The 26,095-nt window shown below is 40.5% G+C and overlaps 1 protein-coding gene across 1 annotated transcript in view; it reads right to left on the bottom strand.

Annotated features, from left to right (window-relative positions):
- LOC124555947 (GTPase-activating Rap/Ran-GAP domain-like protein 3) overlaps positions 1-26,095 on the bottom strand; it is a 694,419-nt gene that overhangs the window by 121,375 nt on the left and 546,949 nt on the right. Inside the window, exon 12 of the mRNA XM_047129996.1 lies at positions 19,129-19,281. Coding sequence (XP_046985952.1) covers positions 19,129-19,281 — 153 coding nt within the window. The remainder of the gene's footprint in view (positions 1-19,128; positions 19,282-26,095) is intronic.

Here is a 26,095-nt window from a genome sequence, read left to right as displayed (position 1 = left end):
AATTTTTTCTAAAGAAATCTTATGAACATTTGTCTCCAGGAGCTCTTTATCGGGGAAACATCCATGTGGATATAATCTTCAATGTGCCTTAGTAATCACATTGATGTCTGATTTGTGTAAATATTCTTCTCGAGTAAAAGGTAATCTTATTCGTTTCTGAATTACCTGTATTCCTAAATATAGCTTCAGACAGTTTTCGTTTCCAAGTATATCATAAATGTGAGTCGTTGATAAGTGCTTCCAGCTGTCTTTGTGCTTCAAATATCGTGAAATTCTTCCTGTTGACAGCTTTGTAAATATAAGGCTCAGACGGAACTGGATGCTGTCCAAGACTTTTCTCATAGTGCTTCTCTCTTTTCTCAGACAGATCTTTTAGGTAATGCTGGTACTCTCATAGAGCGTAATCAGATGAGTCGGTGATACTGCTTGAAAGGTAACTGACTTAGAACATTCTGCTTTACTATACATTTAGTTGTTTGGAAGGATCTGTTTTCTCAAGAACGCGAGATTCATACAGTGGCGTCGAACACTTCCCTTCCCGTATGCAATATTCGCTGATGGGAGGGTTTTTCTCCTTGCATAGTTCATCAAGAATCTTCCCCGATTATTTCATACTTTGCATGTTCCTGAGACACAAAATTTAGTCTTACTGTTTGGGGCTATGGTCTGATTTAGCTCTCAAGCTTTATCCCATTTAGTGACGATTATCTCTTGTAGAGACATATTTTGGCGGACAACAGGCTTGATTTCTTTCAGTCAAATTAACTTCATAGTGGCTAACCTGCCATGCATTCCGCTTAATGCCACTCCCTTTCATTTCTTTTGGATCAAGAAATACACAATGTAACTCATAGGAGGGAGTGTCTTAATTTGAGCGACAAGACCTGACACAAATCAGTGCTGTAGACCATCGACCACTTGCTTTGTATAGCACCTAGAATGGGGTGATTTCACGCTGTTTAGGTAAGTTCTAGGCTGCTTTTCCATTTATACTGGCAATATAATGTACTGCTGGAAGATTATGATTTCACGTTTCGTGAACGACGAAGTCAATAGAGACGGAGCACAAGGTCAAATTGAAGAAAGATATAGGTCGTATCCTCTCAAAGGAACCATCCCGACGTTAACCTTAAGTAATTTAGGGAAATCATGGTAAACCTAAATCTGGATATGCCTGTTGTGTGGCACTTTGAAGCGCAGTTCCCTCGAATACGAGTCCACTGGATCAGTCAAAATCGTACATTGTTCACTAAGTTCAATTAAAATAAGAAAAATCACAAAACATGGATTATATGATTGTCATCAGATAATGCATATACTTCCTGGACCCTAGATGACGATGATGATGTGGCGTCAGATTCAACAGATCTGAGAGTGAGGTGGGGGAACCCTTCGTTACCCATAGATGAAGGTTACGGTGTGGCATCCTATCATAGAAACAACTGGCAAAAGACTCGTGACGTACGTGTACTGTTACGAAAGTAGGATTACCACATAATGCTGAAGAGAAGAAAAATCTGTGCCTTTCCGTGGTCTGCGCTTCAAGAAACTGATTCAATAACGTTACGGCGTTACAAAAACAGTCCAAAATTTATGTCCGATAGGAGGACGTTAGTAGTCAGTCTGTCATATGCCAGATAGACTAAGTAGCAACAAGATCTCTCACGGTAGTACAAAGTGTGAAGTTGCTTGGGACAACGAAAAGAAGCGCCAAAACAAGTTGCACCAGCCACCCGCACTGGTGCAATGCCCATCAATAGAACAATTGAATTACATCTTATATGTCGAGAGAATGTCTGCATTTCCATTGAATAACAATTCTTTCAAACCAGATACTTTTGCACTGATATCAGTATCGGTGTTTGTTCTTCTAGGCTGTCCTTGCTATAAGTTCTTGGAGTCAATTAATGGCACTCTTTGCTTGTTACACTAAGGCAACTTGATATTTGCAGCAATCGCATATTGTGTTTGTCTTCCTAAAGTAAAGTTTACTTTACAATTTGTTTGTTGATGGGTGCATATTGCACTGCCAGGAAACTGTCAAGCCTAACATCTAGCACATATACCTGGGACTATGTATCACGAGGGCGAACAATTTCTGTGGTAGTATAAAAAAGAAGCTACTAAAATTAAAATCTCGGAAAACGTCCCGAATAAAGGCAGCGACCTACAACTCAGTACAACGTGGGATCCTTCCATCACGAAACGTTCACAGCGGGGGTCGTAAGTATTCCATTATTTATCGACGGACTGAGGATGGGTGACAACCTCTATGGGTATATAAGGACGAGACCATCTCTACATGGCAGCCAGCTGACACTTGGCGATGGTTGAGAAGTACGCAGCAAAAACCTCGAGAAAATTAGACAACAGATGATTTTATGAAACAGTACGGATGTAATCATCATCTTACATTTGTAGACAGAAAGATTAGTCACTTTATGGTCATGGTTCCTGATGCATGAGACTGAACTGGTTTTCACGGTCAGGAACTTTGAGTCAGTTTGTTCAGTATTTGCGGACCAACTGTGTATTCACTACCCTATCAGCTTTTCAACCGGAATTGTGCCTTGGTTTGTCAGACGGAGAACACGTTTTTTACAACCATGGACAGCATGTCAGCTGGTCCCTTATTCCTAATATGATAAAGTCTTCTTCATACGAGGTTGCTACGTCTGCGGATTAACCGAAACTGGAACGTGACTTGCCTGTCGAGACCGCCTCCTCCGCCAAGTGCCGAGAAACAGCTCTTAGTTTTGTACTATGCAGATTCAGTGTCGCTGTCCCAAAGCCCATATAACGTAGGGTGCGTTTTCAGGCTGAATAAGCTGATAAAGTGTTTAAGGAGACTAAACAGCTATGGTCATCAGTCTCCTATTCAACCCCTGGGACAGAAGCAATGTACCTAATCTGTCAGTGTATAGAGAAAATTCAGTGTGCAAGTGGGAGAAAGTGTTTATATGTTTGCGTAGCGTTTACCGGAGGCGGAACATGTAAACCAGTCCGGTCTTCACCTAGTGGGATGTGGAAAACGCCTAAAAACGACATCCAGGCTGGCCGGCACACCGTCCCCTACTCGTTAATTCGGTGGACGGATTGGATTCGGGGTCGGCACACCTCCCCGTTCCGGATGCGGTCGCGTTAAAATGCGCGGCTACCCTGGTGGATGGTGCGTTTTCAAGTTTCCAAGCTAATATCTCACGACACTCCAGTGTCGTTATCCGCTGTGATATTGCATTTCAGTCGCTTGTAGTGAATTTTGAATGCGCAACCCAGTTACGCAAAGGTCACAATTCTGATGTATTCATTAAAAATTACTCGACATACCCACGAGAAATTGTATTGCTAAATGCAGTGGCAGACCTCACGTTTTTCCAGGAAAGAAATGTCTAGAAGGTCGCTCTTGTCACGCAGAGTTGCCGTCTTCTTGACGTATCGAGGTTACGTTACACAGATTTTTGTTGTGTTACAGTTTCAGATCGAGAAAGTGATATTTGACGGGACGCCCAGCGTGTTGTTCACATGTGGAGAATAAGGGCTACCTTACCAAATTTTTTCTGATAATTTAGTCGATTTTGACGCAATGTGAAAACACATACATTATTTAATTTCAAAAGAACGAAGTGATTCTTGCACTAAAAACGAAAATAAAACTTAATATTGTAGAACAAACATAAGCACTACAAACTTCTACCATTTTTACTGAGCGTATTTCCTCTGTCTCGAGTGATACTAAAACGTTCCAGACCTATTGAAAATGTATGTCATTTCCTCGATTTCATTTTAATGGAGTCAAATGTCACGCGGGAAAAGCTCGAGTTTCCCATGTCCTCGCGCTTTACATTGCGCATATTTTTAGTGTCTCACATTCTCATCGTAGTAAACTAAGAATTTTTTCTTTATTTTTCAATATTATTTTGAAACTTTAATTGCTCGGGAAATTTAATTCTCACCCGTGAAGAGTTAGTCTTAGCATATTTCTTCATGGAATGTTTCCCATTTAAGCCTCTCTTCGGCAGAGCTAGACAGATTTTTCTGAGGGAAGGAGAACTTATAGATATTAAAGTGATCACTTCCTGACCCTGGATTCACCTGTCAGAGACAACCACCTTGATGGGAACTAAGTCGAGCAGACTGGACACTTATCAGCAGCCTTACTGGATTTGAATATCGTGTCATCGTCCAGGAATGGGTGGATCATATTACCCAAATGATCCACCACATCACTGAAAGATCCATTCTGCAGTTTTCTGGACAAAAGAAAAGGCCGCCTGTCCCTCGATGGAATGACGACTGATGCTCTGCAGTGAGGACCAGGTTCTGACAAGCTGCAGAGAATTTCCCTGCCTTTTGGGTGGCAAGGACTAAATTTCACCATATTATAAGGGAGAGCCAGAAGAGATCGTGGGAACAATTCTTGACCATCATTAACCATACCACGAAGAGGACCATAGTGTGGGAGACCATCAGGAGGATTTCTGGGGTAGGACGGAGGTGCGCAGTGGCTGCTGTACTGGGGAATGGCACTCTCCAAACTAGCCTGTGAGACATTGGCCAGACTATGAAGACCTATTATGCCACTGTTACTGCTACCTGTAGTCGGGATCCAGCTTTCTGGTGCCACAGAGTGGCTGCTGAGATGGTCAGTTGGGACTTCTAGTCCACCATTGCTGAAGAGTACAACTACTCCTTCTCCATGTGGGAGCTGGATTCTATATTCTCTGCAGCTCATGACACATCCCCTGGTCACGATAGCATCCATTATACACAGTCCAGTCATATTAATGTGACCTCATGTCAAAAGTCTGAATAACCACCTTTTGCAGTGCGGACATGCTGGAAGAGAGTCAATGAGGTTCTGAAAGGTGCCGACATGGATGTGGAGCTATGCCCACTCCAGTGCAGTGGCCAGTTGCGCTAGGTTTACAGTTGAGGATCCAAGGTGCGAACAGTCCAATCGAAGGTGGTCTCACAGATTCTAGGTTGGGTTTAAATCTGGAGGGTTTGTTGGCCAGGGGAGTATAGTCAGTTCATCCTGGTGCTCTTTGAATCACGCATGTATACTGCTAGCTGCGTGACATGTTGATTCTGCTGGTAGATGATATCATGTTGCAGAGAAACAAGCTGCCTGTAGGGTTGGAAGTGGTCCCCAAGGATAAAGGCTACATGCGTTGATCTATTATGCCTTCCAAAACGACGAGATCGCCCAGGGAGTGCCACAAAAACATTCCTCATATTACAATGCTTCCTCCTCTGGCCTGGACATTTCCAGCAATTGTTGCAGGGCTGTACACGCCAAAGGCCATCTGTCCAATGGAGCATAAATAATGATTCGTTAGGAAAGGCCATCTGTCGGCATTCAGTGGACAGCCAGTTTCAACTGAGTACGTTCTCTATCGTGATGAGAGGGCGGACGCGAATTTCTGTGGGGATCTGCCCTCCATTTTAGCTGATGACGAGGTGAGTGTGGTAAAAGTGTGAAGGTTTTGCGATGAGTCTGGACTATGGTCTTGGCTTTTAGGATGGAGATATTAGTATGTTGCAGAGTGGGTGGCTCATTCTTTTTCTTCCTGCGATCATCCAGCCACGGCCGTCTGCTATACTGTTTTAAAGCCTTCTACCATTTTTTCCTGGTTTAGTCTAAGTTTTAATCTTGACATGATATCTTTCCTTCGCGCATCATTGTGGGTACACACACTGTTTACCGCAATTTCGTTACTTTTAATTTCCATTGCTGTATTCTGCAAATGTGTGTTGGAAATGTTTCTTGAACTGCTGAAGTATAAGCACCTATAGTTTAGATTTTATGTTTGACCTCTGTTTTGGTTGATGATTCTTCACTTTCATACACATTAGGATGCAGTATTAACGTGTTTGGTATGTCACTGCGCTAGAAAACGGGCAAATAACTGGAAATGTAGATTATGTGGGAGTAAAAGTTTTATAGAACACAGGCTGTAGAAAAGTGAGAGTTTGTGTAATTATTACACATCCGGTATCTGTGACGAAATGATTGTATTACTGCAGTTAACTTTGACGTATTTGGCTCTTCCTGTGCTGTTAAGGGGGGTAGGACGTCAAACGGGCCGACTTGGAGCAGGAGAGGCACCACACGACATTTTAATTTCCACTGTCTACACTTTTACAAGTAAATTCATAAAACGTTGTCAGAATGACCAGGAAGGATTCAGGATTCACACTCGTAGCAGCCGAAGTTCAAAAACATAACAATATATATTTTTTTTTACATGTGAAATTTCATAATTTTTTCACTTATTATTGGCTGCATTTGTTGCTATGGGTACACTTTTCTTCATAAGTAAGAGAGACAGTTCGATGAATTTTGCACAGCATACAAACCATACTTACAGGTGTCTGAAACTATAGAATCTATTTAATTTATGAGAAAATGAATAAGCCGTTACGTTTTAAACTTTATGTTTAGAAAAAAATCAAATTTTATAGTTAATTATCTCAATTTTTACCACAGTTTTTAATAGACTTTGAATATTCTAGAGTTTCACACACCTGTAAGTATGGTTTGTATGCTGTGCAAAATTCATCAAAGAATCTTTCTTACTTGTGAAGGAAAATGTACCTATAGCAACAAATGCAGCCAACAGTAAGTGAAAAAATGATGAAATTTCATATCTAAAAAAAATTATTTTGTTAAGTTTTTGCACTGCTATGAGTGTGAATCCTGAATCCTTCCTGGTCATGCTGACAAAGTTTTATGAATTTATTTGTAAAAGTATATAGAAAATAAAATGTCCTGTGGTGCCTCTCCCGCTCCAAGTCGGCCCGTTTGACGTCCTACCCCCCTTAAATCTAAGAAAGAAAGAAACAGTTTCACGATGTCAGTGCTGAGATAGCAGTGACTCTGAGGATTTTAACTCTGACGAAGCATAATTGGAGGAGATGTTTATTATCTCTCTCAGACCTATCCTTCGGGTGCTATCAATAAGAAAAACAGCCCAAAACACTGTAGGCTCTTTCTTTGGCAAACGAAAACAGGAGAAGACCATGACGCTGTTTGCTGGGCACAGGAGAAGGAGCTATCCAGACAGCAGGCGACAAGGTTAATAAGGTTCACACCGTACGTTTGCTGTGTGCTCGTTGCCTACGGCGGGGCTTGCCGTCTAGCAGCAGATAAATGAAAATCTGAAGGTACGAAGAGTAAGCTACGACCACTGAATTCGTCTAAACGGTGAATATGAACGCACTCCTGGCTAAAATGAAAATATGAAACCGGTTTGCGCTTATTTACCACTACCACTGGGCCTATTTCTTGTGCTAATCTTAGCTCAGTACCAGCCACGTTTGGGGACAAACATTTAACTGCGCCAAAGTTGCAGACAGTTAAGTGAGATGAAATGATATGTTATAGCAATTAATTTTTATGTCTTCGGTATTTTCAGTGCTGATGAATCTAATAAAAAGATATACTCTTGGACTCAGTAGCGTCAATAAAAACAGTGCACTGGAAGCGCGTATATAAGACATTAATGACAAAGCTTCTATTGCCATAGCTCTTGTACATAATGTGAATGCGAACGAGGGTTTCAGTGGGGGAAAAGGGCTCAAAAGTTGGAAACATGTGACGTGGGACGACGATTCTACTAGTACAGTCTCTTATCACATCTGTGTTTACGTAGAGTACATCATGCCAATAGAACAATAAATACTGCCTCCTTCCAACAATGAAACGTGAAGGACGTTCTGAAGTGATTTTGTTTTATTGCAGTTTCTAGCTGGTTTTACTGTCATACTGAAAAGAAGAGTACGTGATGAGGTATGTGAAACCATTTTAGGCACTCATCTTCATTCAACGGCTTAGGTGTTATTCACAGTAGGGGTTGCATCTTCCAAGATGTTTAAACCTCCAACCACACAGCTTGAAACGTGCAAGATGGATCCGTGTGCATGGGAAAGAAATAACACCTTTTTAGATCTTTACGAGCATCAGATTTGAATATCACCGAGACATTTTGGTATTAATTTGAAAAACAATTACGGGGCCATTATCCTCATGCAGCATCTCTAAAAACAAATTGGAGCAGTTTCTTTGTAGCGAATAGCACAATATCCTTTTGGCAGCTATGTGCATCTTTATCCAGGAGGATTAATGCTATTTCGAGTGCAGAAGGTGGCCATACATTTCAGTAGGTGGGTGGTCACATTATTTTGTTCAACGTCTGGACGTCGCTATCAATATTTACTCCAGTTTCAGGAATAGTTTTTCGCCGATAAAAGCTTGAGATTCGCCACCGAGTTGATGTACACTCATACCCATAAGCGAAACGATTTTCGAGATCCACGAAAAAATGTTTTTCGTCTTGGTGACTCTATACTCACCAAACCTTTGCGGTGCGACACGGGCGTATTTGACACGACAGCAATAGACCGGTTAGTATGACTGCAGCAATCCATGTGGACAGAGATTTTGGAGATAGTGGTTCTGAGAGCGTGTTGTGAGAGTTTGGCACAGAGTACTCGAATGGCAGGGAAACTGAATGGCACAGTGACCACACCATAATTTCAAAGCTTTGTATAAGATTTCAGTAGGGAGGAAACATTCAATGATGGTAGGTGCCAGGTCGACCATGTGCTGCACCCCATCGGCATCATCCTTATCGTGTGGTAAGTGTCCAAAGAAGACCAATTAACACAGTACCTGCAGTGACTAATGATCTTCTGCAGTCTCTGGGCCACTCATCTTTCGCCAAACCTCACAACCTACGATCTGTACAGATGACATACTGAAATGGTATGTGGACGTTTTTGGTGCTACGTATGGACTTTGGTTCCATCTAATGAATGACAATGCTTTACCACACAGGACCGAGGACTTCGAGGACATGTACCTGCAACACGACCACATTACTTGTATACAGGGGCAGATAGTTTCCTTGACAAATCCGACTGAACATGTATAGAACGCTGAAGACTGAAGGATTAAAGCCCGAATAATGCCATCAAAAAATGGCTCTGAGCACTATGGGACGTAATATCTATGGTCATCAGTCCCCTAGAACGTAGAACTACTTAAACCTAACTAACCTAAGGACATCACACACATCCATGCCCGAGGCAGGATTCGAACCTGCGACCGTAGCAGTCGCGCGGCTCCGGACTGAGCGCCTAGAACCGCTAGACCACCGCGGCCGGCAATAATGCCATCACGAACCGCTTGTTTAGAAAAGTGCCATGTCGCAACGTAAGCTAGATGGCCTTATTCACAGTAAGGGGAGCCGTTTTGAATCTTGTATTGCCAGTTGCGAATAGGAGCCAATTAGAGGGGGGGGGGGGGGGGGGGGAGTGTGGACACCTCTCGTACTGACGTTCTATATACCATTAGCCGACAGTCACCACACACGTTAAATGTTATCCACAGCCGCAGCTGATTTTGGGGTGTACTTCGTAGTTACATCATATGTGTCAAGGCGGGGAGAGCACTTGTAGTTCATACCTTATCGTCACTCCTTACGTTATTTCGTGGATCTCAAACATACCTAAACTTAAGAACATGAGTGTAAATTTAAGTGTCCTCACTATAATCACTCACGCTACTATTACCGCCATGACGTTTCTGAAACAATCTTTACAGAGACAGCCCATCAGTTCTTCTAAACTCGTAACATGAAAAAACTCGTAACATGAAAGAACTGGCACTAGTTAGTCATTAAAACTCTTCAGAGCGGCAGCTTTGATAATGATAAGTTGACGCAAATTTGAAAACGCTTTTCTCCCGGTGTCAGTATTCCATCTCGTCATCTGGCTCCCTTAATAATCTTAATGATACGTACCTTACATTTATTCTTTCATCATTTTCATCTCTGCCTTTTTTTTCTCTTCCTTCATGTGTCTCTGTAGAATTTTAATGGGAGACGATATACAATTATTAGTGAAGTTTTTTTAGTGTGTAAACGTCACTCACTTCAATCATCGATCAACGAAAACTTTTGAAATTATCGTGTACATGGCGCTGTCTCATTCCGAAATGGATTTTAACATGCAATGATGTAGGACTAAATAATCCCTACTGAACTGGAGTTATAGCCTCCGTTCTGCTTGCATGTAAGAGCAGCATTTCGTTGGTATGAGCACTAGAGCTACATGAAAACTTTTAAAGATAGTAGAATATGAGGTACTCATCAGAAGGAGAGAAGAACTGTCAAGATACAACCAGCTACTTGAACGTTAAATGTGACGTCTATAGGAAAGTGAAAGCAAAAAGCTGGGAAATTTGTAAAGGACGTTTTATCAGACGCACACTAAGAATAGAAGTGCCCTATGATTTAAATTTGCTGAATATTCCCAAACGAAAGTGCGGGTCGTTCCTTGTAGAGGATGCGCTTTATTATTTTCCAAGTCTTCAGTTACGTGAGTAAATATTGCCATCTCTGCCCATATCACCGAACGACGTGGCGCAGAGGTCAACGTAACGGAGCCGAAAGCTGTAAGACTCTGGCTGAAACTTCAGTGCGGCTACTCGGACTTAGGCTGCTCGTCGTGTCTTAAAACCGCTTTAGGCGAATGCTGGAAAAATTCACCCTCCATGGCCGCGGCCGCTTTTCCTGTCCAATTGTCGTCCAGGTTAACTAATACTCCGTCTCTAATGACAGTGGTATAGACTATTGACAAAGTGTTAAATCTCTTAAGGTAAATGTATAAAGGAAGTAGCTAACTGCACTTCTCCGGTAGACGTTTCGAGACAAAGTGAGGTATTTAAAACAGGGAAAAAGATAAATTACCGGTGAAGTGTTAAATACGTGACAATAATAAAACTGATACTTAATCCACCACAAAAGAGTATGTAATTGTGTATTTACTGTAATGGCTAAGTGTCGTTAACAGCAGTCCTTATTTGAAACTATGACCAAAACAAAACAAAGAAGTAGGAACCGTTTCAAAGTATAATTTTGGAACTACTACCGTAACAGGTGACCGAGAGAGAAAGCGTCAAAGCAGAAGTGCATAGGGGGAATTAAGTCCTCAGTAGGTCCAACGATTTTCTCTCTCACCTACCCCTTCTCACCTTCTACAATTATTTATACATGTGTAAAATGTTAAATTGCACCGTGATTTGAAGCCCACGATAATAGTGAGTTCCCCCTATAACTGGCTGAATAACTTAATTCCAGGGTCGGAGGCAGGAAAAGGGCAAACTATCTTCATTAGCACTATGTCTATTAAAGTATTGCGGTATTCAAATAAATCTTCAGGTTCAGGACAACCTTTATCTTATCTGAATTGAAAATCAACATGAAAACTGTAAGTATCAGTACTGGTTTTCGATACTAAAATGACCGTGTGAAGTGACACTGTCATTACGTATAGTCGAGATGAATGGGGTTCAAATCCCTGTTTGATAATTCACATTTAGATTCCCCATGCTTCTCCTTAATTACTTTTACGATAGTTTCTTCAGTAAGGTTCCTGCTAATTTCCATTCCTATTCGAGTGCATTAGTAGTTTGCTTCTGAGGTTGAAACACCATTTAAATGTCTGGAGTAATACTACGAAGCAACATGAAATGGAACAAAGGCATTAAAACAGTGTTAGGGACGGTGAATGGAGGACTTACATTTTCTTGGGAGAATTCTGGCTAAATGAGAATATCAGTTAAATCAGTTGAGGAAATCACACAGAAGACGATAATGTGACCTAGCGTACATTACTCGAATATTTGACTTAGTGAGGTAACGTTGAGGTGAAGATACTGGAATGAGATCGGGAGGAGCGGAGCTCAGATTCATATACGAGGGCGTGCTGAAAAGTTATGCCTCCAAATTTTGTTATGTGAAAACTATTAAAGGTTTTTAAATAAATCAAAACTTATTAATATTCTACATTTTTATTCTCCATACCTACATATTTATTTCTCAATATAGTCAACCTGGCAACGAACACACTTCTGCCAATGAGACACTAGTTCGTCGATACGGTCAATGTAGAATGTTTGACTTTTTTGACGGAGCCATAACCGCACCTCTGCTTCCACCGCTTCATCACTATCAAACTGAAGTCCTTGAAAGTGTTCTTTAAGTTTTGGAAAAAGATGAAAATCGGATGGGAATCAAGTCGGGACTGTATTGTTGCGGCCACATGTAGTAAGCATTGCTTCACGCAGTGTGGAATGGCGAAACAGAGGCACGCCGGCGGCCAAGGCGTTGCAAAGTAGGCAGGCACAGATAGCCTAGCTGACAGCAGCGGTCTACCGACAGGCTGACGCAAGGACGCACACAGATCGAGTGCCGAGTGAAGCCTGGAGAGTGCTGAGTAAGGGGAAGTGAGGCCAGCACGCTAAGTTACGCTGCAATATACTGCGGGAGTAATAACAAAAAGCTACCACCGAGGGTAAAAAACGTCCTCCTGCCGGATATAAATAATAGAGCGCAGGCAGCAACAGACAGAAGCCATTAGGAAGCAGTTCGGAGTTGAGGACGGAAGTGGTCCATGTCCGAATGTTCAATCTTTGTAGGTGACGATTCCGGAAGTATGCTCCAGCTCGTTCGCCACCAGATGTCAACTTCAGCTCTGGTGGTCGGCCCGAGTTCGGTCGGCACCATGGCTAACTACAGCGGGAACTTCCAGCAGGGCTGGCCGCAGCGCGGTCTCGGTCACAGGCGCCGCCAGAGACTGACGCTCGGACTTCACATCAGCCCGGCCCCACGGCGCGTGGTCCGTCCATGACGGGACCTCGCGGACATCGCGACTGACGGCTTCCCAACCGCCGGTGCAGCAGCCGTCGGCAGTTGACCTCACGGCGACGCGGCTCCGTGGGCGTGCCCGTACTGGGGCGCCGAGCGGCGACGAGTTCATCTCATCCACAGGGCAGCCTGGCTTCAGCGGAGCATTGGTGACCTGAGGCTCCCAAGTGCGATCAGCGGCGTGCGTTGCGCGCATTGTCGGAGAATCTACACAGCAGCAGCCAGGCGGAGGGATCCGCAGGGATGGGCAGCGTTGACGAGGGAGAAATTGCAAAGGAAGTTCAATAAATAATTGTAAAACTCCACGCCGTCTCAGTCTTTGGCGCAGCCACTGTGTCTGCTGCTAACAAGTGGTGCAGAAGTCGTAACAGTATGGAGGAACATCGATGAGAGTGAACCCAAGGCGTCGGATTGTTGCAGATGTCGCAGCGCTTGTGTGTGGTCTGGCATTGTCATGCTGAAGGAGAGGCTGCTCCATATGTGGACGAACTCTACAAATTCGAAACTCGATTACAACACGCAGCTTCTCACAGACAACCGTAGTTACCTTACATACTACAATTCGGAGCCCTCTAGCGGCAGAGGGCTGCAAATATGTAAACGTGAAGAACAAAGATGTAGAACGTTCATAATGTTTGTTTTATTTAAAAAGCGCTAAGCGTTTTCTCATAAAAAATTCGGAAGCATTACTTTTCAGCAAGCCCTAGTACTTCCACGACGAGTTAGATTTTTCTTGGTTTTATGCAGTAACTTCAGGTGAAGACTGGAGACAGTTTATTCAGTGAAACCACACTGCTGGAAATTTACAAACTGGAGATAAGAGATTATCAGACTTTGTGGAAAAAATTTAAGATATTCAGTTTATCGAACAAAAACCGAGAAATTGTATAATGTAAAATGTACACGCACTAAGAACTGGTAACTGAAAATAGTAAATTGAATCATGTATAAAAATCGTTTAAAGAAAATGGAAACGTCAAAAAATACGTGAGGTAAGTTTTATAATCCTAGGGAAATATGCGCTATTCTGCAGAAGAGAGGAAGAGAAGGAATTATTCCATTTGTGCGACTAAAGCTCGTCACAGAAATATTTTGAGAAGATGTAACAGAGTGGACTACACATAGCTGTCACAAAGTTTTTAGTTGCGTACGGTATAACAGAGGTAATGTAAAAATCCGCAGAAATGCAAATCTTGAAATAATAAAGAAAGAATTGGAAGATAGTAAATTATAATGATATGAGAAGATTAATGTTAGTGTAGGTTGGGAAAATCTAGACAACCTTCAAAGGCCGCGTACCAATGGAAATAAATTACAAAGTGATTACTAATATTTTAATGTATTTTTCAGAAAGTAACACAAACTGAATAGCTAACTGGCCTTCAGTGGTCGCATGCTCTGTGACGCTGCTTCAAGACGTAAGCGATGCACCTGAAACATTGCGTAATAAAAATTACGATTTTTTGAAACAGTTGTTAAACTAAAGAGGTGACCCGAAGAAATCTTTTCGATGAAAAAGACAAGGGTATGTGTCACATAGTCTTAGCATTAATAATCTGAAATTCACAGCTCCACTTCGGTGCAGATGAGTTGTCGTTGAAGCTTTTAGTAAACTTGAAAAATAATTTTTACTGCATTGAGTGCTGATTATTTTCCATGTAATATCTTCAGATTTGCCGATTGCTGATCGCTGATCACCTTTGCTCAGGTTCGTGACTTGATTCTGCAGCTCAAGACTCAGTTGGAAAATCAGGTTGACGGTTTTGAAGTTTGTCATGTATAATAAAATTTAGAATTAATGTTGTAAGCTTCTGGAAATCATTGTGTATGGGTTAATACTTCAGATATCAACCTAAGAACTGACCATATTACGTTTTATTTTTCTGCAGGACAGCAGACTTTCAGATATTACTAATGTGTTGATAATTCATAATTTATATTTAGTACACCTATTGATACTGTTCCACAACTTAAGTGTTCGTAATAACTGGCTGTGGAATAACAGTTTATTTGGTGTTTTCCATATTTAGTTATGCGGTCCGTAGACAATAGATGAACAGTGTCCTTACAACGCCTTTCAACAAACTCATATGTGGAACGGGAGAAACAGTACAATTTTTAAATAAATTTTCATAGCCATGTGCTTCTTACATATTGCATTTTATTTGTCGCACACAAATCGGTGATAGAAGGCGATATGATTTTCCGACTCTAGCTTCTTTCCTTTGTCTCGATGTTCTTCCGTTACTGATATCCACGTCGGTATGCTTGCTACGTCATATCCATTTTCTTCGTTTTCTCAGTCTTTCTTCATTCACATTACAGTCACAGTAAATAATGAATTAATTTTATGAAGTAATTGCACGAAATCTCTCGTATTTTATCCAAGAAATTGCCACGTATCAGTTATAACGTATATTTCGTCCAAGCATGAATACCTTTTGTAGATTTCCACTTGAACAGTCCGTGAATTGTTTTGCTTGCGAGATGTTTTAATTAGTATGAGTTTTAGTGTTCAGCCTGTTGATTGTTCCAAAGTGTTTTAACTTCAAAATCCGATGGACGAGTGCGATATCTTTCCTCTGATGGAAGACGACTATGTTAGCTACACTGCCTGTCTTGCGCCCAGCACATGTTCTGTATCATCGGGCTATTTCCTTCTATATTAAGGCGTCGCTGTTCTTCAGACTATTGCGATAAAATGTTGCAATAAGTATCAGTGTCTCGCCGATACTTTTTGGAGGAGAAAACAATAATGCCGTTTGAAGTTAGAGATTTTATTTTAAGTATACTTAGGGCATAAACATATCATATTGTTAGGAAACAATGACAATGACTTTTAATTGAAATCCGTATGCTCATAAATTACCATTTCTTTCACCATTTGATGATTTACTACATAATGCAAAATCTTGCTTGCACATATATTTTTCTTTTTGTTGGCATTAATGGAAGAGCGAAAATTCTGAACGAACTTCACTGATGATACATATTGCAAAATAACATTGTGTTGCGTTTGTGTCAGATTACATAGTTTCTTGAGCTTCTTCTTGTAGTTCATTGTTTGAAGCACTCGTAACCTTTCACTATTTACAGTTATTCAATTTCAGTCATATCATGTGCTTCTTGGTTCATTTTCATTAGAGTTGAAAACTTACTCTGCTATAATCTTGCTCCGATATGTCAGTCGCATGCTCCGCACCTCTTTCAGTCTTGCTACAGTTTCAACGTATCACAAAAGCATGTTGAGAAGAATATGTTGTTCGGACTTAACCGAATAGTGTAATATCTAATATCTCATCTCTCCATTTGGAAACACGTTGAAAACTGTTAGACTACAGAGGCAGGGACACTTTCGGAAAGAATGACAGTCGCTATAAACAGCTCACCGGTCTCACGCTCAGAATAATTCAAGCCAGTCTTTTGTGTGTTTGTTTGACAATGAGGAACAATCGATGAATAGCCTACAGCGGGACGAAAATTAATCTCATCTCGATCCTTAAATAATTAATTAAGCTCGTTTAAATTAATGATGGTGGTTCCTCTGTGTGTAGTAATCTTGACGTCGCTCCAGGCCTTTCTCGCGAGCATACAATTTCTGTCATTGTAATAACTCACGCTGTTACCGTTTTATTTGATGTGCTCCATACAATTTTGTGAAACTGGAATACAAGCTTTTTGAATTTCGTACTTTTTATCATGTACGTGCTAGAATTGATGATGATTATTAATTCGTTTCTCGTGTAGCCACAAGCAACAGCTCTTCAAATTGACGGAAGAATATTCTTTGCGTGAAGCGTCCATTGGTTTGGTGAAAACACCTTCTGGAAGGGTAGCGTATTCGGTAATAGCTTTCTGATTAGGTCATCCATACAAGTTGTCCTCCATTTTTTAACGGGCAACGGGTATTAAAAATACGTATTTCCTTTTAGTACCTTGGAGCAATACATAGGATTATATTTCACATTCTCCATATTAAATAATATTCTTGTTGTCTTGTATTTCAGTGGTATATACACAAATAACATTAATTTCAGTGATCTCTTTTCGTTTTCCATTGAAGGAACTGAAATAATTAATTTATTTGTTACGTTATTCTTCGTAATATCACCACGTTTTCACCAAGGGTCGACCAACGAATAGTGATGCTTGCGCATCTGCACTATTGAACATTTTTGTTCTAATGCCATCTTCCGAATAACTTTCATGGAACAGACCTAAAGTTTCTACGAGTACATCATTGATAACCTTGTAGTACATATACGTTATCTTGAACTTCATTAAATGAAAGCTATACTGCTGCAATGCTGTCTCAACATGCAAATTGTAGGCGTCTGACTCTCACCTCAAAATTAATTTGTCCATCGTCTCACGGTCAAGATAACAGCTTTGTTTGGAACGCTTTGGTTATATACCTAAAGTAAAGCAGCTGACTGAATGAATATCTGTGGGGAGCGTTACTTCGCTTTAACCTTAAAAGTCGTGTAAGGTACCTGAAATGCAGCAAAATAGTCAATTTTTTTTCAGTTCATTTGCTCAACATAATACCACACTCGAAACTTTCATTTCAGGCTGAAAGATTTAAGTGAAACATAAAAAGTCGAGGCCAACATTCGATAGCTGACATTCCTTGCTTCATCAGATGAGTGTTTCCAGACAATGATAAGGTTTATCCAAGGTGTTGACTACGTCCTTATACGTAAATCCCTGTGTAACCCGAGAACTTTTTATAATAATGAGGAACATTATTGTTTTGTACGCGACATCCTTGTGTCACGTCTTTTCTCAGCTTGCGGTAAAGAACAACGATAAAGTTTCTGGATGTGGAAATAAGTGAATTTGGTCCATGATGCTAATAATGATGTTGGTGATTTGGTCTTAAGTCCGAAGGCTGGTCTGATGCAGCTGTCCACGCTAGTATATCCTGTGGAAGCGTCTTCATCTCCAAACAGCTATTGCGACCTACATCCGTTTGATCTTGCTTACTGACCCTTTCCTCAAATCAAGTTGTGCCATAAATTTCTTATTTCCTCAATTCGATTCAGTAACTCCTGCCTAGTAAATCTATTTACCCGTCTAATCTTCAGCGTTCTTCTGTAGCACCACATTTTGAAAACATCTATGCTCTCCTTGTCTGTAGCGCTTATGTTCCACATTTCACCTCCGTAAGTGGTCCATGTCAAGGAACATATTTCTAAAACATCATATATTGTCTTCAGTACTTCCAGCTGGCTGAGCGTTTTGATATGAAAAGGCGGTATACAACTTAAGGGCTAATTTGACATTAGCTGGTTGTGCTTCATCTCCTATTAGCAGATGTGACTGGAACAGAACTTCAGATCTTTCTCTGCCGATAATACGTCCCAGTAGATGTTGCTTAGATTATCGTGATGCTTACTGTAAACGATATCACACGGAGCCGAATCCACAGGATGGGAAATATATGTTATAAAACTTACTGCGACGTACGCTATTCTTATTTTAATTGCAATAATTTTGATTGTTTTTGGGCATGTAGCAAACAAGACTTCAGGTTATCTGTCATGTTTATAAGATTTTCATTCGACGGTGAAAGAAAATTCCTTTTTAGAAATGCATGTATTAATTTATCGACTGAGTAGCAGAAAAAAAATTCACAAACTGTTCAAGTTTATCAGATCTCTTTGCACATGACTGTCCTCTTGTTCTAAGACATATTTCATAGCGTACAATTATTTTTCACTTGTTCAATATAGAGAAAGCTCATAATTTACCGAGAAATTTCCACAGTTTTGCGTAAGTTATAAAATTCGTCTCCCAGACGTATTGTTATCCTTGTCTTGGGAAACCCTAAGGTAATATGACATATATTTCTATGTACGTCAGAATGACAAGTAAATCTCAAGTATATATATATAAATTTAAAAATTTTTCGTCTGACAAATTATTAAACTGACTGCTTTTACGACTCTTAATATAACTAAAAATAATCGGTCTTCCGACATGTGTTATTTGATCAGAAACACTACATGCACCATCAAAACAAAACAAACTATTAAGCTCTTTATCTGCTGAAATACTTGCTGCTGGTCGTCACCTCATTTTAACATTCGTTAATCTGCAGGGTCGAAAAGATGGTCCCGGTGCAGACTGCTGGAATATAAGACACTGCAATTGCAAGATTTAGAAAAATTTCAAAAATCAACGAATCATTAATTTTAATACTGGAGTGAAGAGGGGATATATTTAAATTTGTTATAAATAGTACGGAGTAACAGAAAGAGAAAAGTACTCTTTGTTTTTTCCGAAAATCAATGCCAAGAAATTTTTAAAAATGCTGTTGATTTGACTTTTATGTACTAAACGATATCATGAAGACAGTAGTTAGAGCTTGAATATTATGTAGTATTAGCACATATGTGTTGCGAATACTTACATTTGACCAGGAGAAACTCTCTGAATTCCTCATGGTCGTAGAACACCGGCGGGCACGGCAGAGATGGACCGAACAGCGGTACGGATTCTTCAGAATAGATGGCTAGACGGTAACTGTCTTCCAGTGAATTGTATGTCACTAGAGCAAATACGTCTGCAAGTGTTAAGGATGTTAAGTAATTACAAAATAAAACACACACAGACATACCATCTATTCTCGTAAATTTTTGTGTGTGCTAAATAATTCAAGTATCTGACACAAATACAATGAAAATGAAAATAACAAATCGAAAACGGAGATTAAAGGTCGATCATTGATTCCAAGTCTTCATGCAGTGAATGGATCCCCATGAGCAATGGCACACTTATTCACCTCGCAGAAACTGCACAGGTATATGAAGCTTCAAGTGCAACACTGACGCATAAATTGTTATTTACGAACTATGCTCCATCTGTTCTAGCGTCGTTGACTGACGTCATTCATCAAACAAGTTCAAACATACTACTTCCAGGACGAGCTTTTCTTGTCGTCTATTAGCAAGGTAGACAGAGAAAGTGAGACGTTTGCGAAACATTTTACGAAAACAAAGGCTCGCATTAATGTTACACTTACAGTGACCGAAGTATCCCCGGAAGATATGAAGGCAAATGTATGTGCGAGAAATTCCATCTGTAACTTATTTCGGACCAAAAATGGCCACAAGGGACTCTCTGACGACTACACAGACAAAGATAACCTGTAGCGGACTAGTTTCGTCAAAACTTGTGTGATGACCATGTGAATAGTGTGTTTGGTTGTGAATTTACTGACGAACTTTGCTATTGAGATAAACATCTTCTGTTCCGTTCTTGCAGGATAATAAATAAATGATTAATGAGGGGCCAATTTTTTACGATATACAGTTAGTTGCTGCTAATTAACCAAACGTGTTTCGGTGTTATTGTACTGTCCTCAGTCTATGTTTGCTCGAGGTCCCAAGATTCATTGCAGTGTATTTCCGATTTGATGAAGTATGTTTCTGCAGAAAGTAGAATTCTTCATTCGCACAAGTTCTGTTTAGACCTAAAACGAATACGACTATAACACGATACTGTCACAACGTAACAAGGGCATTTAAAAACCACCGTACACGTTATCTTAAACCAGTTACTTGGACGATACAAAAAGCTGCTAATTACATTACTTATGCCGAAGACCGACATAAATAAACAGACTTTGGATGTTTATGCTCAAGACTAAGGTAAAATATTTCACTTTTCATAGGAACTAGTTCAGAAATTAATCAGAAAATGTACAGCGTAAGGAGTAAGGACCAAGGATTAGTGAAGAAAGTAAAAAAAAGGAAAAAGCTGTTATCCTTGTTAATTATTCGTCTACTAGTTATCCTTTTATTCTTTAGTATTTTCATTGTACTTATGCCATTACACTGATTTGAATACTAGGGGAGGTTGGGCTATTGGGCATACATATCTTTTCCCTGTCTTGTTTTCTTACGGGATTATGAGGCTGAAGTAACTAAATATATATCCATAAAATCAGTCCAATCAATCCTCTTTGACAGCCTTCTTTATATAACTTGCAATTCTTATATTTTATTGCCGTAACATTTACTTCTTGATTGTACCTTTGACAAATAATAAAAATAAGTTCCACATTAGCTTCGATCACACAACCATGCGACAGAACAGAACAATAATTTAGACCTAGATCTTCCTTTCCTAGTGTTTAGGATGGCGTGGTGTATACTAATGCCAAGCTTTTTGTGACAGCTATTAGTAGACATAAAGTAAGAAATTAAGATCCTAGCAAATCTAAAACAAAATTAGCCATTCCTACTAATGATGTGGTTATGTCTATTCAAGTACTATAAATACCGTAAGAAACAGTATTCGTTGTAAGTACCCCTTGTGTGATATTCCTGGCTGTGACCACCAGTATTTTATTTGCCTTGACGCAACTTGAAGCCCGTGAAGTAGCATATGGTACAAATGTGGCGTGAGGTACAAGCGGTAGGTGGTACAGTATGTACCAGTCCCATGGGAGAGTCCGCCAATTGTACTGAACTTGCTTCTGATTGGTCGGCACGTTCGGGTGCTGGGCGCCAAAACGCCTAATTTCTCTTATTAATTGTTTATATACTTTTCACTGTATTTAACCCTGTTTCTAGTATGACAACCTACCTTGATTACCCTACGAGTCTATCGTTTTTTTATTATATTTCATTGGTTTTGAGAAACATAAGAGTAACGATATTGCAACCGAAGTGCTTCGGACACCTTCGGGTCGCTTTGGCGCGCCTTGGAGATGAAGTACTTCGGCTGCGCTAGTCACTCTGTTTCGGGCGTCCTAGAGGGCCGGACATGTATCTTAGTATCGTGCGTTTCTTAGCTGTGAATATGTAATAGTCACTCTGTTTCAGGTGTTCTTCAAAGCCGGACATGTACTCTATATCGGGCGTAGCCTAGTTTTGAATATGTAATACTCACTCTGTCTAGTGTGTACCGGAAAGCCGGACATGTGTATCATATTTCGGAAGTTGCATGGAAAAGTTACCCTACAATTAAGAAAGATATGTCGAGTGCTCTAAAAGACAGTGTAAATGTGTGAATATTTGAATAATAACCAAACAGGATACATTAATCAGAAGTGTTGCCTACCATCATTGTCAGATCTTGTCCTCTGTAGATACAGGGACTAACCTGGGCAAGTGGCATCCCACAGAAAGCACAATCACAAGTTCGAATTGACAGTGAAGCAGCCTGCGCCGAAGAAGTTTTCACTATCGACGAGCTGTCTTCTGCGTTGGGGACACAGTTTTAGAAGACGACAGGTTGGTGGACAGAACGGTCAGAGACTCTTATTCAACCTCTCCAACTTCCAGATCTGACTTCGAAGGGGACACATAATTTGTACTTGTTCTTACAGTCTTAATTTTCGTATTATTATTTTTTGACATTTATTATTATACTCATGTAAATTTTAAGCTTTCAATGGTAAATAATCCGCATCAATTTACTTGTATTTGGAAACGACCACTTTTTTTTGTAGTAGCAGCTTTCCTACTTATTTCAGTGTGTTTCTTAATACATTTTTATCCACATGTAAAACATAACAGTTTAATGATAGGTGGTGGTTAATAAAATAATCATAATTAGTTTACAACAGCCATTTCTCTCTTTAATGTATACATTGAGTCTTTAAACACCTCTGACATTTTTCCTTTATGATGAAAACTATGACAAATGGGGATAAACATATGGATGAATGAAAAAATGAGTGAATCATGCATCCTTATTTCTTTTTATCCTTACCATACGGTGAAACAGTAAACAAACAAAGGCATCTCCTACAAACAGCTTCCATTCTTTATAGTGAACAAGAAGTTGCTATTTGGTAATAATGACAATAATAGTAATAATAATAATAATAATAATAATCTGAGGTATTCACTGAGATGTCCGGTGTGACACTTACCTCCTATATTACAGTTTCAACCACTGCTCCACAGACCAATTGCAGCGTGGTTTCCACAACTCTACGCGTTGTCGGGTTTTGCTTTCTTGTGATCCATGACTTCTAGGCTGCAGCAGGACCGCGATAACCGAATTGTATTACCGCTAGACAGGTACTTCTCTCTCTGCCCTCTCTATCTAAGCACCTACGGAACTCCTCTGTGGTTGGCAAGGATGTCTGCCGGTTAATCATTACAGTCCCTTGTAGAATGAAGTCTGTTAGAGTGATTATTGCAGTTTTTTGCTTTGCTGACGTTCTCACTCCATAATAAAATCTTGATCAATGGGTCTTGGTGCACGTAAATCAAGTGAAGTGTCCAACAACAAATCGAAATTCTGGACCTTTACAATTATGCCACTCAATACTCGTCTTTGAATCGCCGTTCAAAAACGGTCTCTGATGTTGAAAAATTGTGACTGCACTAATATACTCTCTCCTGAATTGTAAAGATATCACATAAAGCCCGTTCAGTCAGGTGGCCCGAGCGTTTGACCACATATTATACATATCCGCCTGTCAATTTTGTGATCTCGTGCAAAGAAAGAAGGATTTAGCATCGTCTGAGCGAGTGAGGACAATTGGCAGTACGCCGCCAGCGCCTCAGAATCTTACAGCATTTTACTTACAAGGCAGGCAACGATACAGTTGGATGCTTTAACGTTGAATCATTGTTCTATGGGATGGGTCTCTTTGAATTTAGTTCAGATATTCACATCAACATTTAAGATCACAGAGGAAAAGGACACAGTTCGTTACTAGCTAGGAGGCGCTGTATATTGCAAACACCAAACACTCCCCACCTTGCTTGTCGAAGCTACTTACCATATCCAACACGAATTCTTGACTATTTCGTAGGATTACTTCTCGCCTAAATTGAGCACATATTTCATATGTTCTGTAATACATACATCTACAACATTATCGATCCCCCCCCTTCCAATATTATTTCTGTGTCTACTGAGCTAGAACGCCTATACCCTGAACCTCACACCTACATACTCCCCCCATCCTATCCTATCCTAGGTCATAGTTCCTCCTCCTCCCTCCCTTTCCTTTATTTTTCTCTCCATAACCATAATCTGACCTCTATCCACTTACAACTGACCCGAATTCCAATATCGTCGTAAAACGAACCCACTGGAATTTCATCCGACTCCACATCCCAGCCCATCTGGTCTATTGAGATCCTACACCCTGACATTCTCCCTGTCTCAAATTATCTTCCCTTGAGTATGTCCATTACGCTCAGCACAGCACCACGTTTTGCACTCTTCACAGTTCTATCAGCATCGTTTTAAAAAACGATAGTGGCCTTGTGCAATTTCTAATGCCTTCAACGTTCCGTCACCATTTCAGTAATTTTATACACATTCAAAAAGTTTATTCTTTTCTATAATTTTAACTCACTCCTGACTGGAGTCACTATTGCTAGAAAATAAATTAAGAAGGGAGTGAAATAACAGCAAAAATTGGTAAACATCCATCATTATGGGTTTTCGAAGCTATCAGTTACGGCTTCTAATGAGCTATGTGATTTAATCTGCGTATTTTATACACTCAAAATAGAATAACTCTCACAAGTATGATGTGGCTGTCAGTAACGGTTTAGTTGTTGTTGTTGTTGTCTTGGGTCCTGAGGCTGGTTTGATGCAGCTCTGCATGCTACCCTATCCTGTGCAAGCTTCTTCATCTCCCAGTACTTACTGCAACCTACATCCTTCTGAATCTGCTTCGTGTATTCATCTCTTGGTCTCCCTCTACGATTTTTACCCTCCACACTGCCCTCCAATGCTAAATTTTTGATCCCTTGATGCCTCAGAACCTGTCCTACTAACCGTTCCCTTCTTTTTGTCAAGTTGGACCACAAACTCCTCTTCTCCCCAATTCTATTCAATACTTCATCATTAGTTATGTGATCTACCCATCTAATCTTCTGCATTCTTCTGTAGCACCACATTTCGAAAGCTTCTATTCTCTTCTGATAAACCTTCCGAGATGTAAGGTCGTGGTCCATGAAACTCTTCAGCTCCTAACGTTTCGTCCAGAGCTGCGCTGGCCATCTTCAGAGGGGTGTTTCTCCTCCGGTGAGTCTTGCCGACTCGGCAAGACTCGGCAAGACTCACCGGAGAAGAAACACCCCTCTGAAGATGTCCAGCGCAGCTCTGGACGAAACGTTAGGAGCTGAAGAGTTTCATGGACCACGACCTTACATCCCGGAAGGTTTACCAGAAGATATGTCATCCGGTCGTGAAAGCCTTCATACTTCTATTCTCTTCTTGTCCAAACTATTTATCGTCCATGTTTCACTTCCATACATGGCTACACTCCATACAAATACTTTCAGAAACGACTTCCTGACACTTAAATTTATACTCGGTGTCAACAAATTTCTCTTTTTCAAAAACGCTTTCCTTGCCATTGCCAGTCTACATTTTATATCTTCTCTACTTCGACCATCATCAGTTATTTTGCTCCCCAAATAGCAAAACTCCTTTACTACTTTAAGCGTCTCATTTCCTAATCTAATTCCCTCAGCATCACCCGACTTAATTCGACTACATTCCATTATCCTCGTTTTGCTTTTATTGATGTTCATCTTATATCCTCCTTTCAAGACACTGTCCATTCCGTTCAACTGCTCTTCCAAGTCCTTTGCTGTCTCTGACAGAATTAAAATGTCATCGGCGAACCTCAAAGTTTTTATTTCTTCTCCATGGATTTTAATACCTACTCCGAATTTTTCTTTTGTTTCCTTTACTGCTTGCTCAATATACAGATTGAATAACGTCGGGGAGAGGCTACAACCCTGTCTCACTCCCTTCCCAACCACTGCTTCCCTTTTATGCCCCTCGACTCTAATAACTGCCATCTGGTTTAGTACAGTTTCAAATTCTGAAAAATGGCGTCAACATTTCACATCTGGCAGTTTAATGTCCAGGGGTTAACTTTATTTGCTGTTAAGTTTCTTTATGCAAATTTAACTTGTTATCTCTAATTGCAACACCAGGGATGTTGAACTAAGAGGTGGAAGATTCTCCACGTTAACTAATGGTAATGAAAAAGAAAAGCAATGGCGTACTCAGCCCCGCAACTTAAGCAGCCGTGTGTGATGTGGCAGCGATAACCCTGTAGAGGTTTACCTCTCACATCACAGCAGGTTGTGGCAGGAAAGTAAGTTAAGATGTTAATGGCTGATTATTAATTCACAAAAGAGCTACTTCAGTAAAGTGTGTCAGACCGGAATTACAACCTGGTCCCCGACATTCCATGGGTAATCAAGTGAGCCAGCCGGGTCAGACTGAAGGCGCAATGCTTCTGCCCTATCTTCAAAACTTCTCACAAGCTCGGCATATCTTGCTGGATTAGTAGTCCTGGGATAGTTGATAAGGCAGAGAAATGCACAGCTACGGCCTGGGGGTTGCCTCCAAAACTGATCTTGTACTCTGCAACGGAA

The sequence above is a fragment of the Schistocerca americana genome, chromosome X (assembly GCF_021461395.2).
Source record: "Schistocerca americana isolate TAMUIC-IGC-003095 chromosome X, iqSchAmer2.1, whole genome shotgun sequence".
Classification (NCBI taxonomy): domain Eukaryota; kingdom Metazoa; phylum Arthropoda; class Insecta; order Orthoptera; family Acrididae; genus Schistocerca; species Schistocerca americana.
This window is presented reverse-complemented; position numbering and strand designations above follow the sequence as displayed.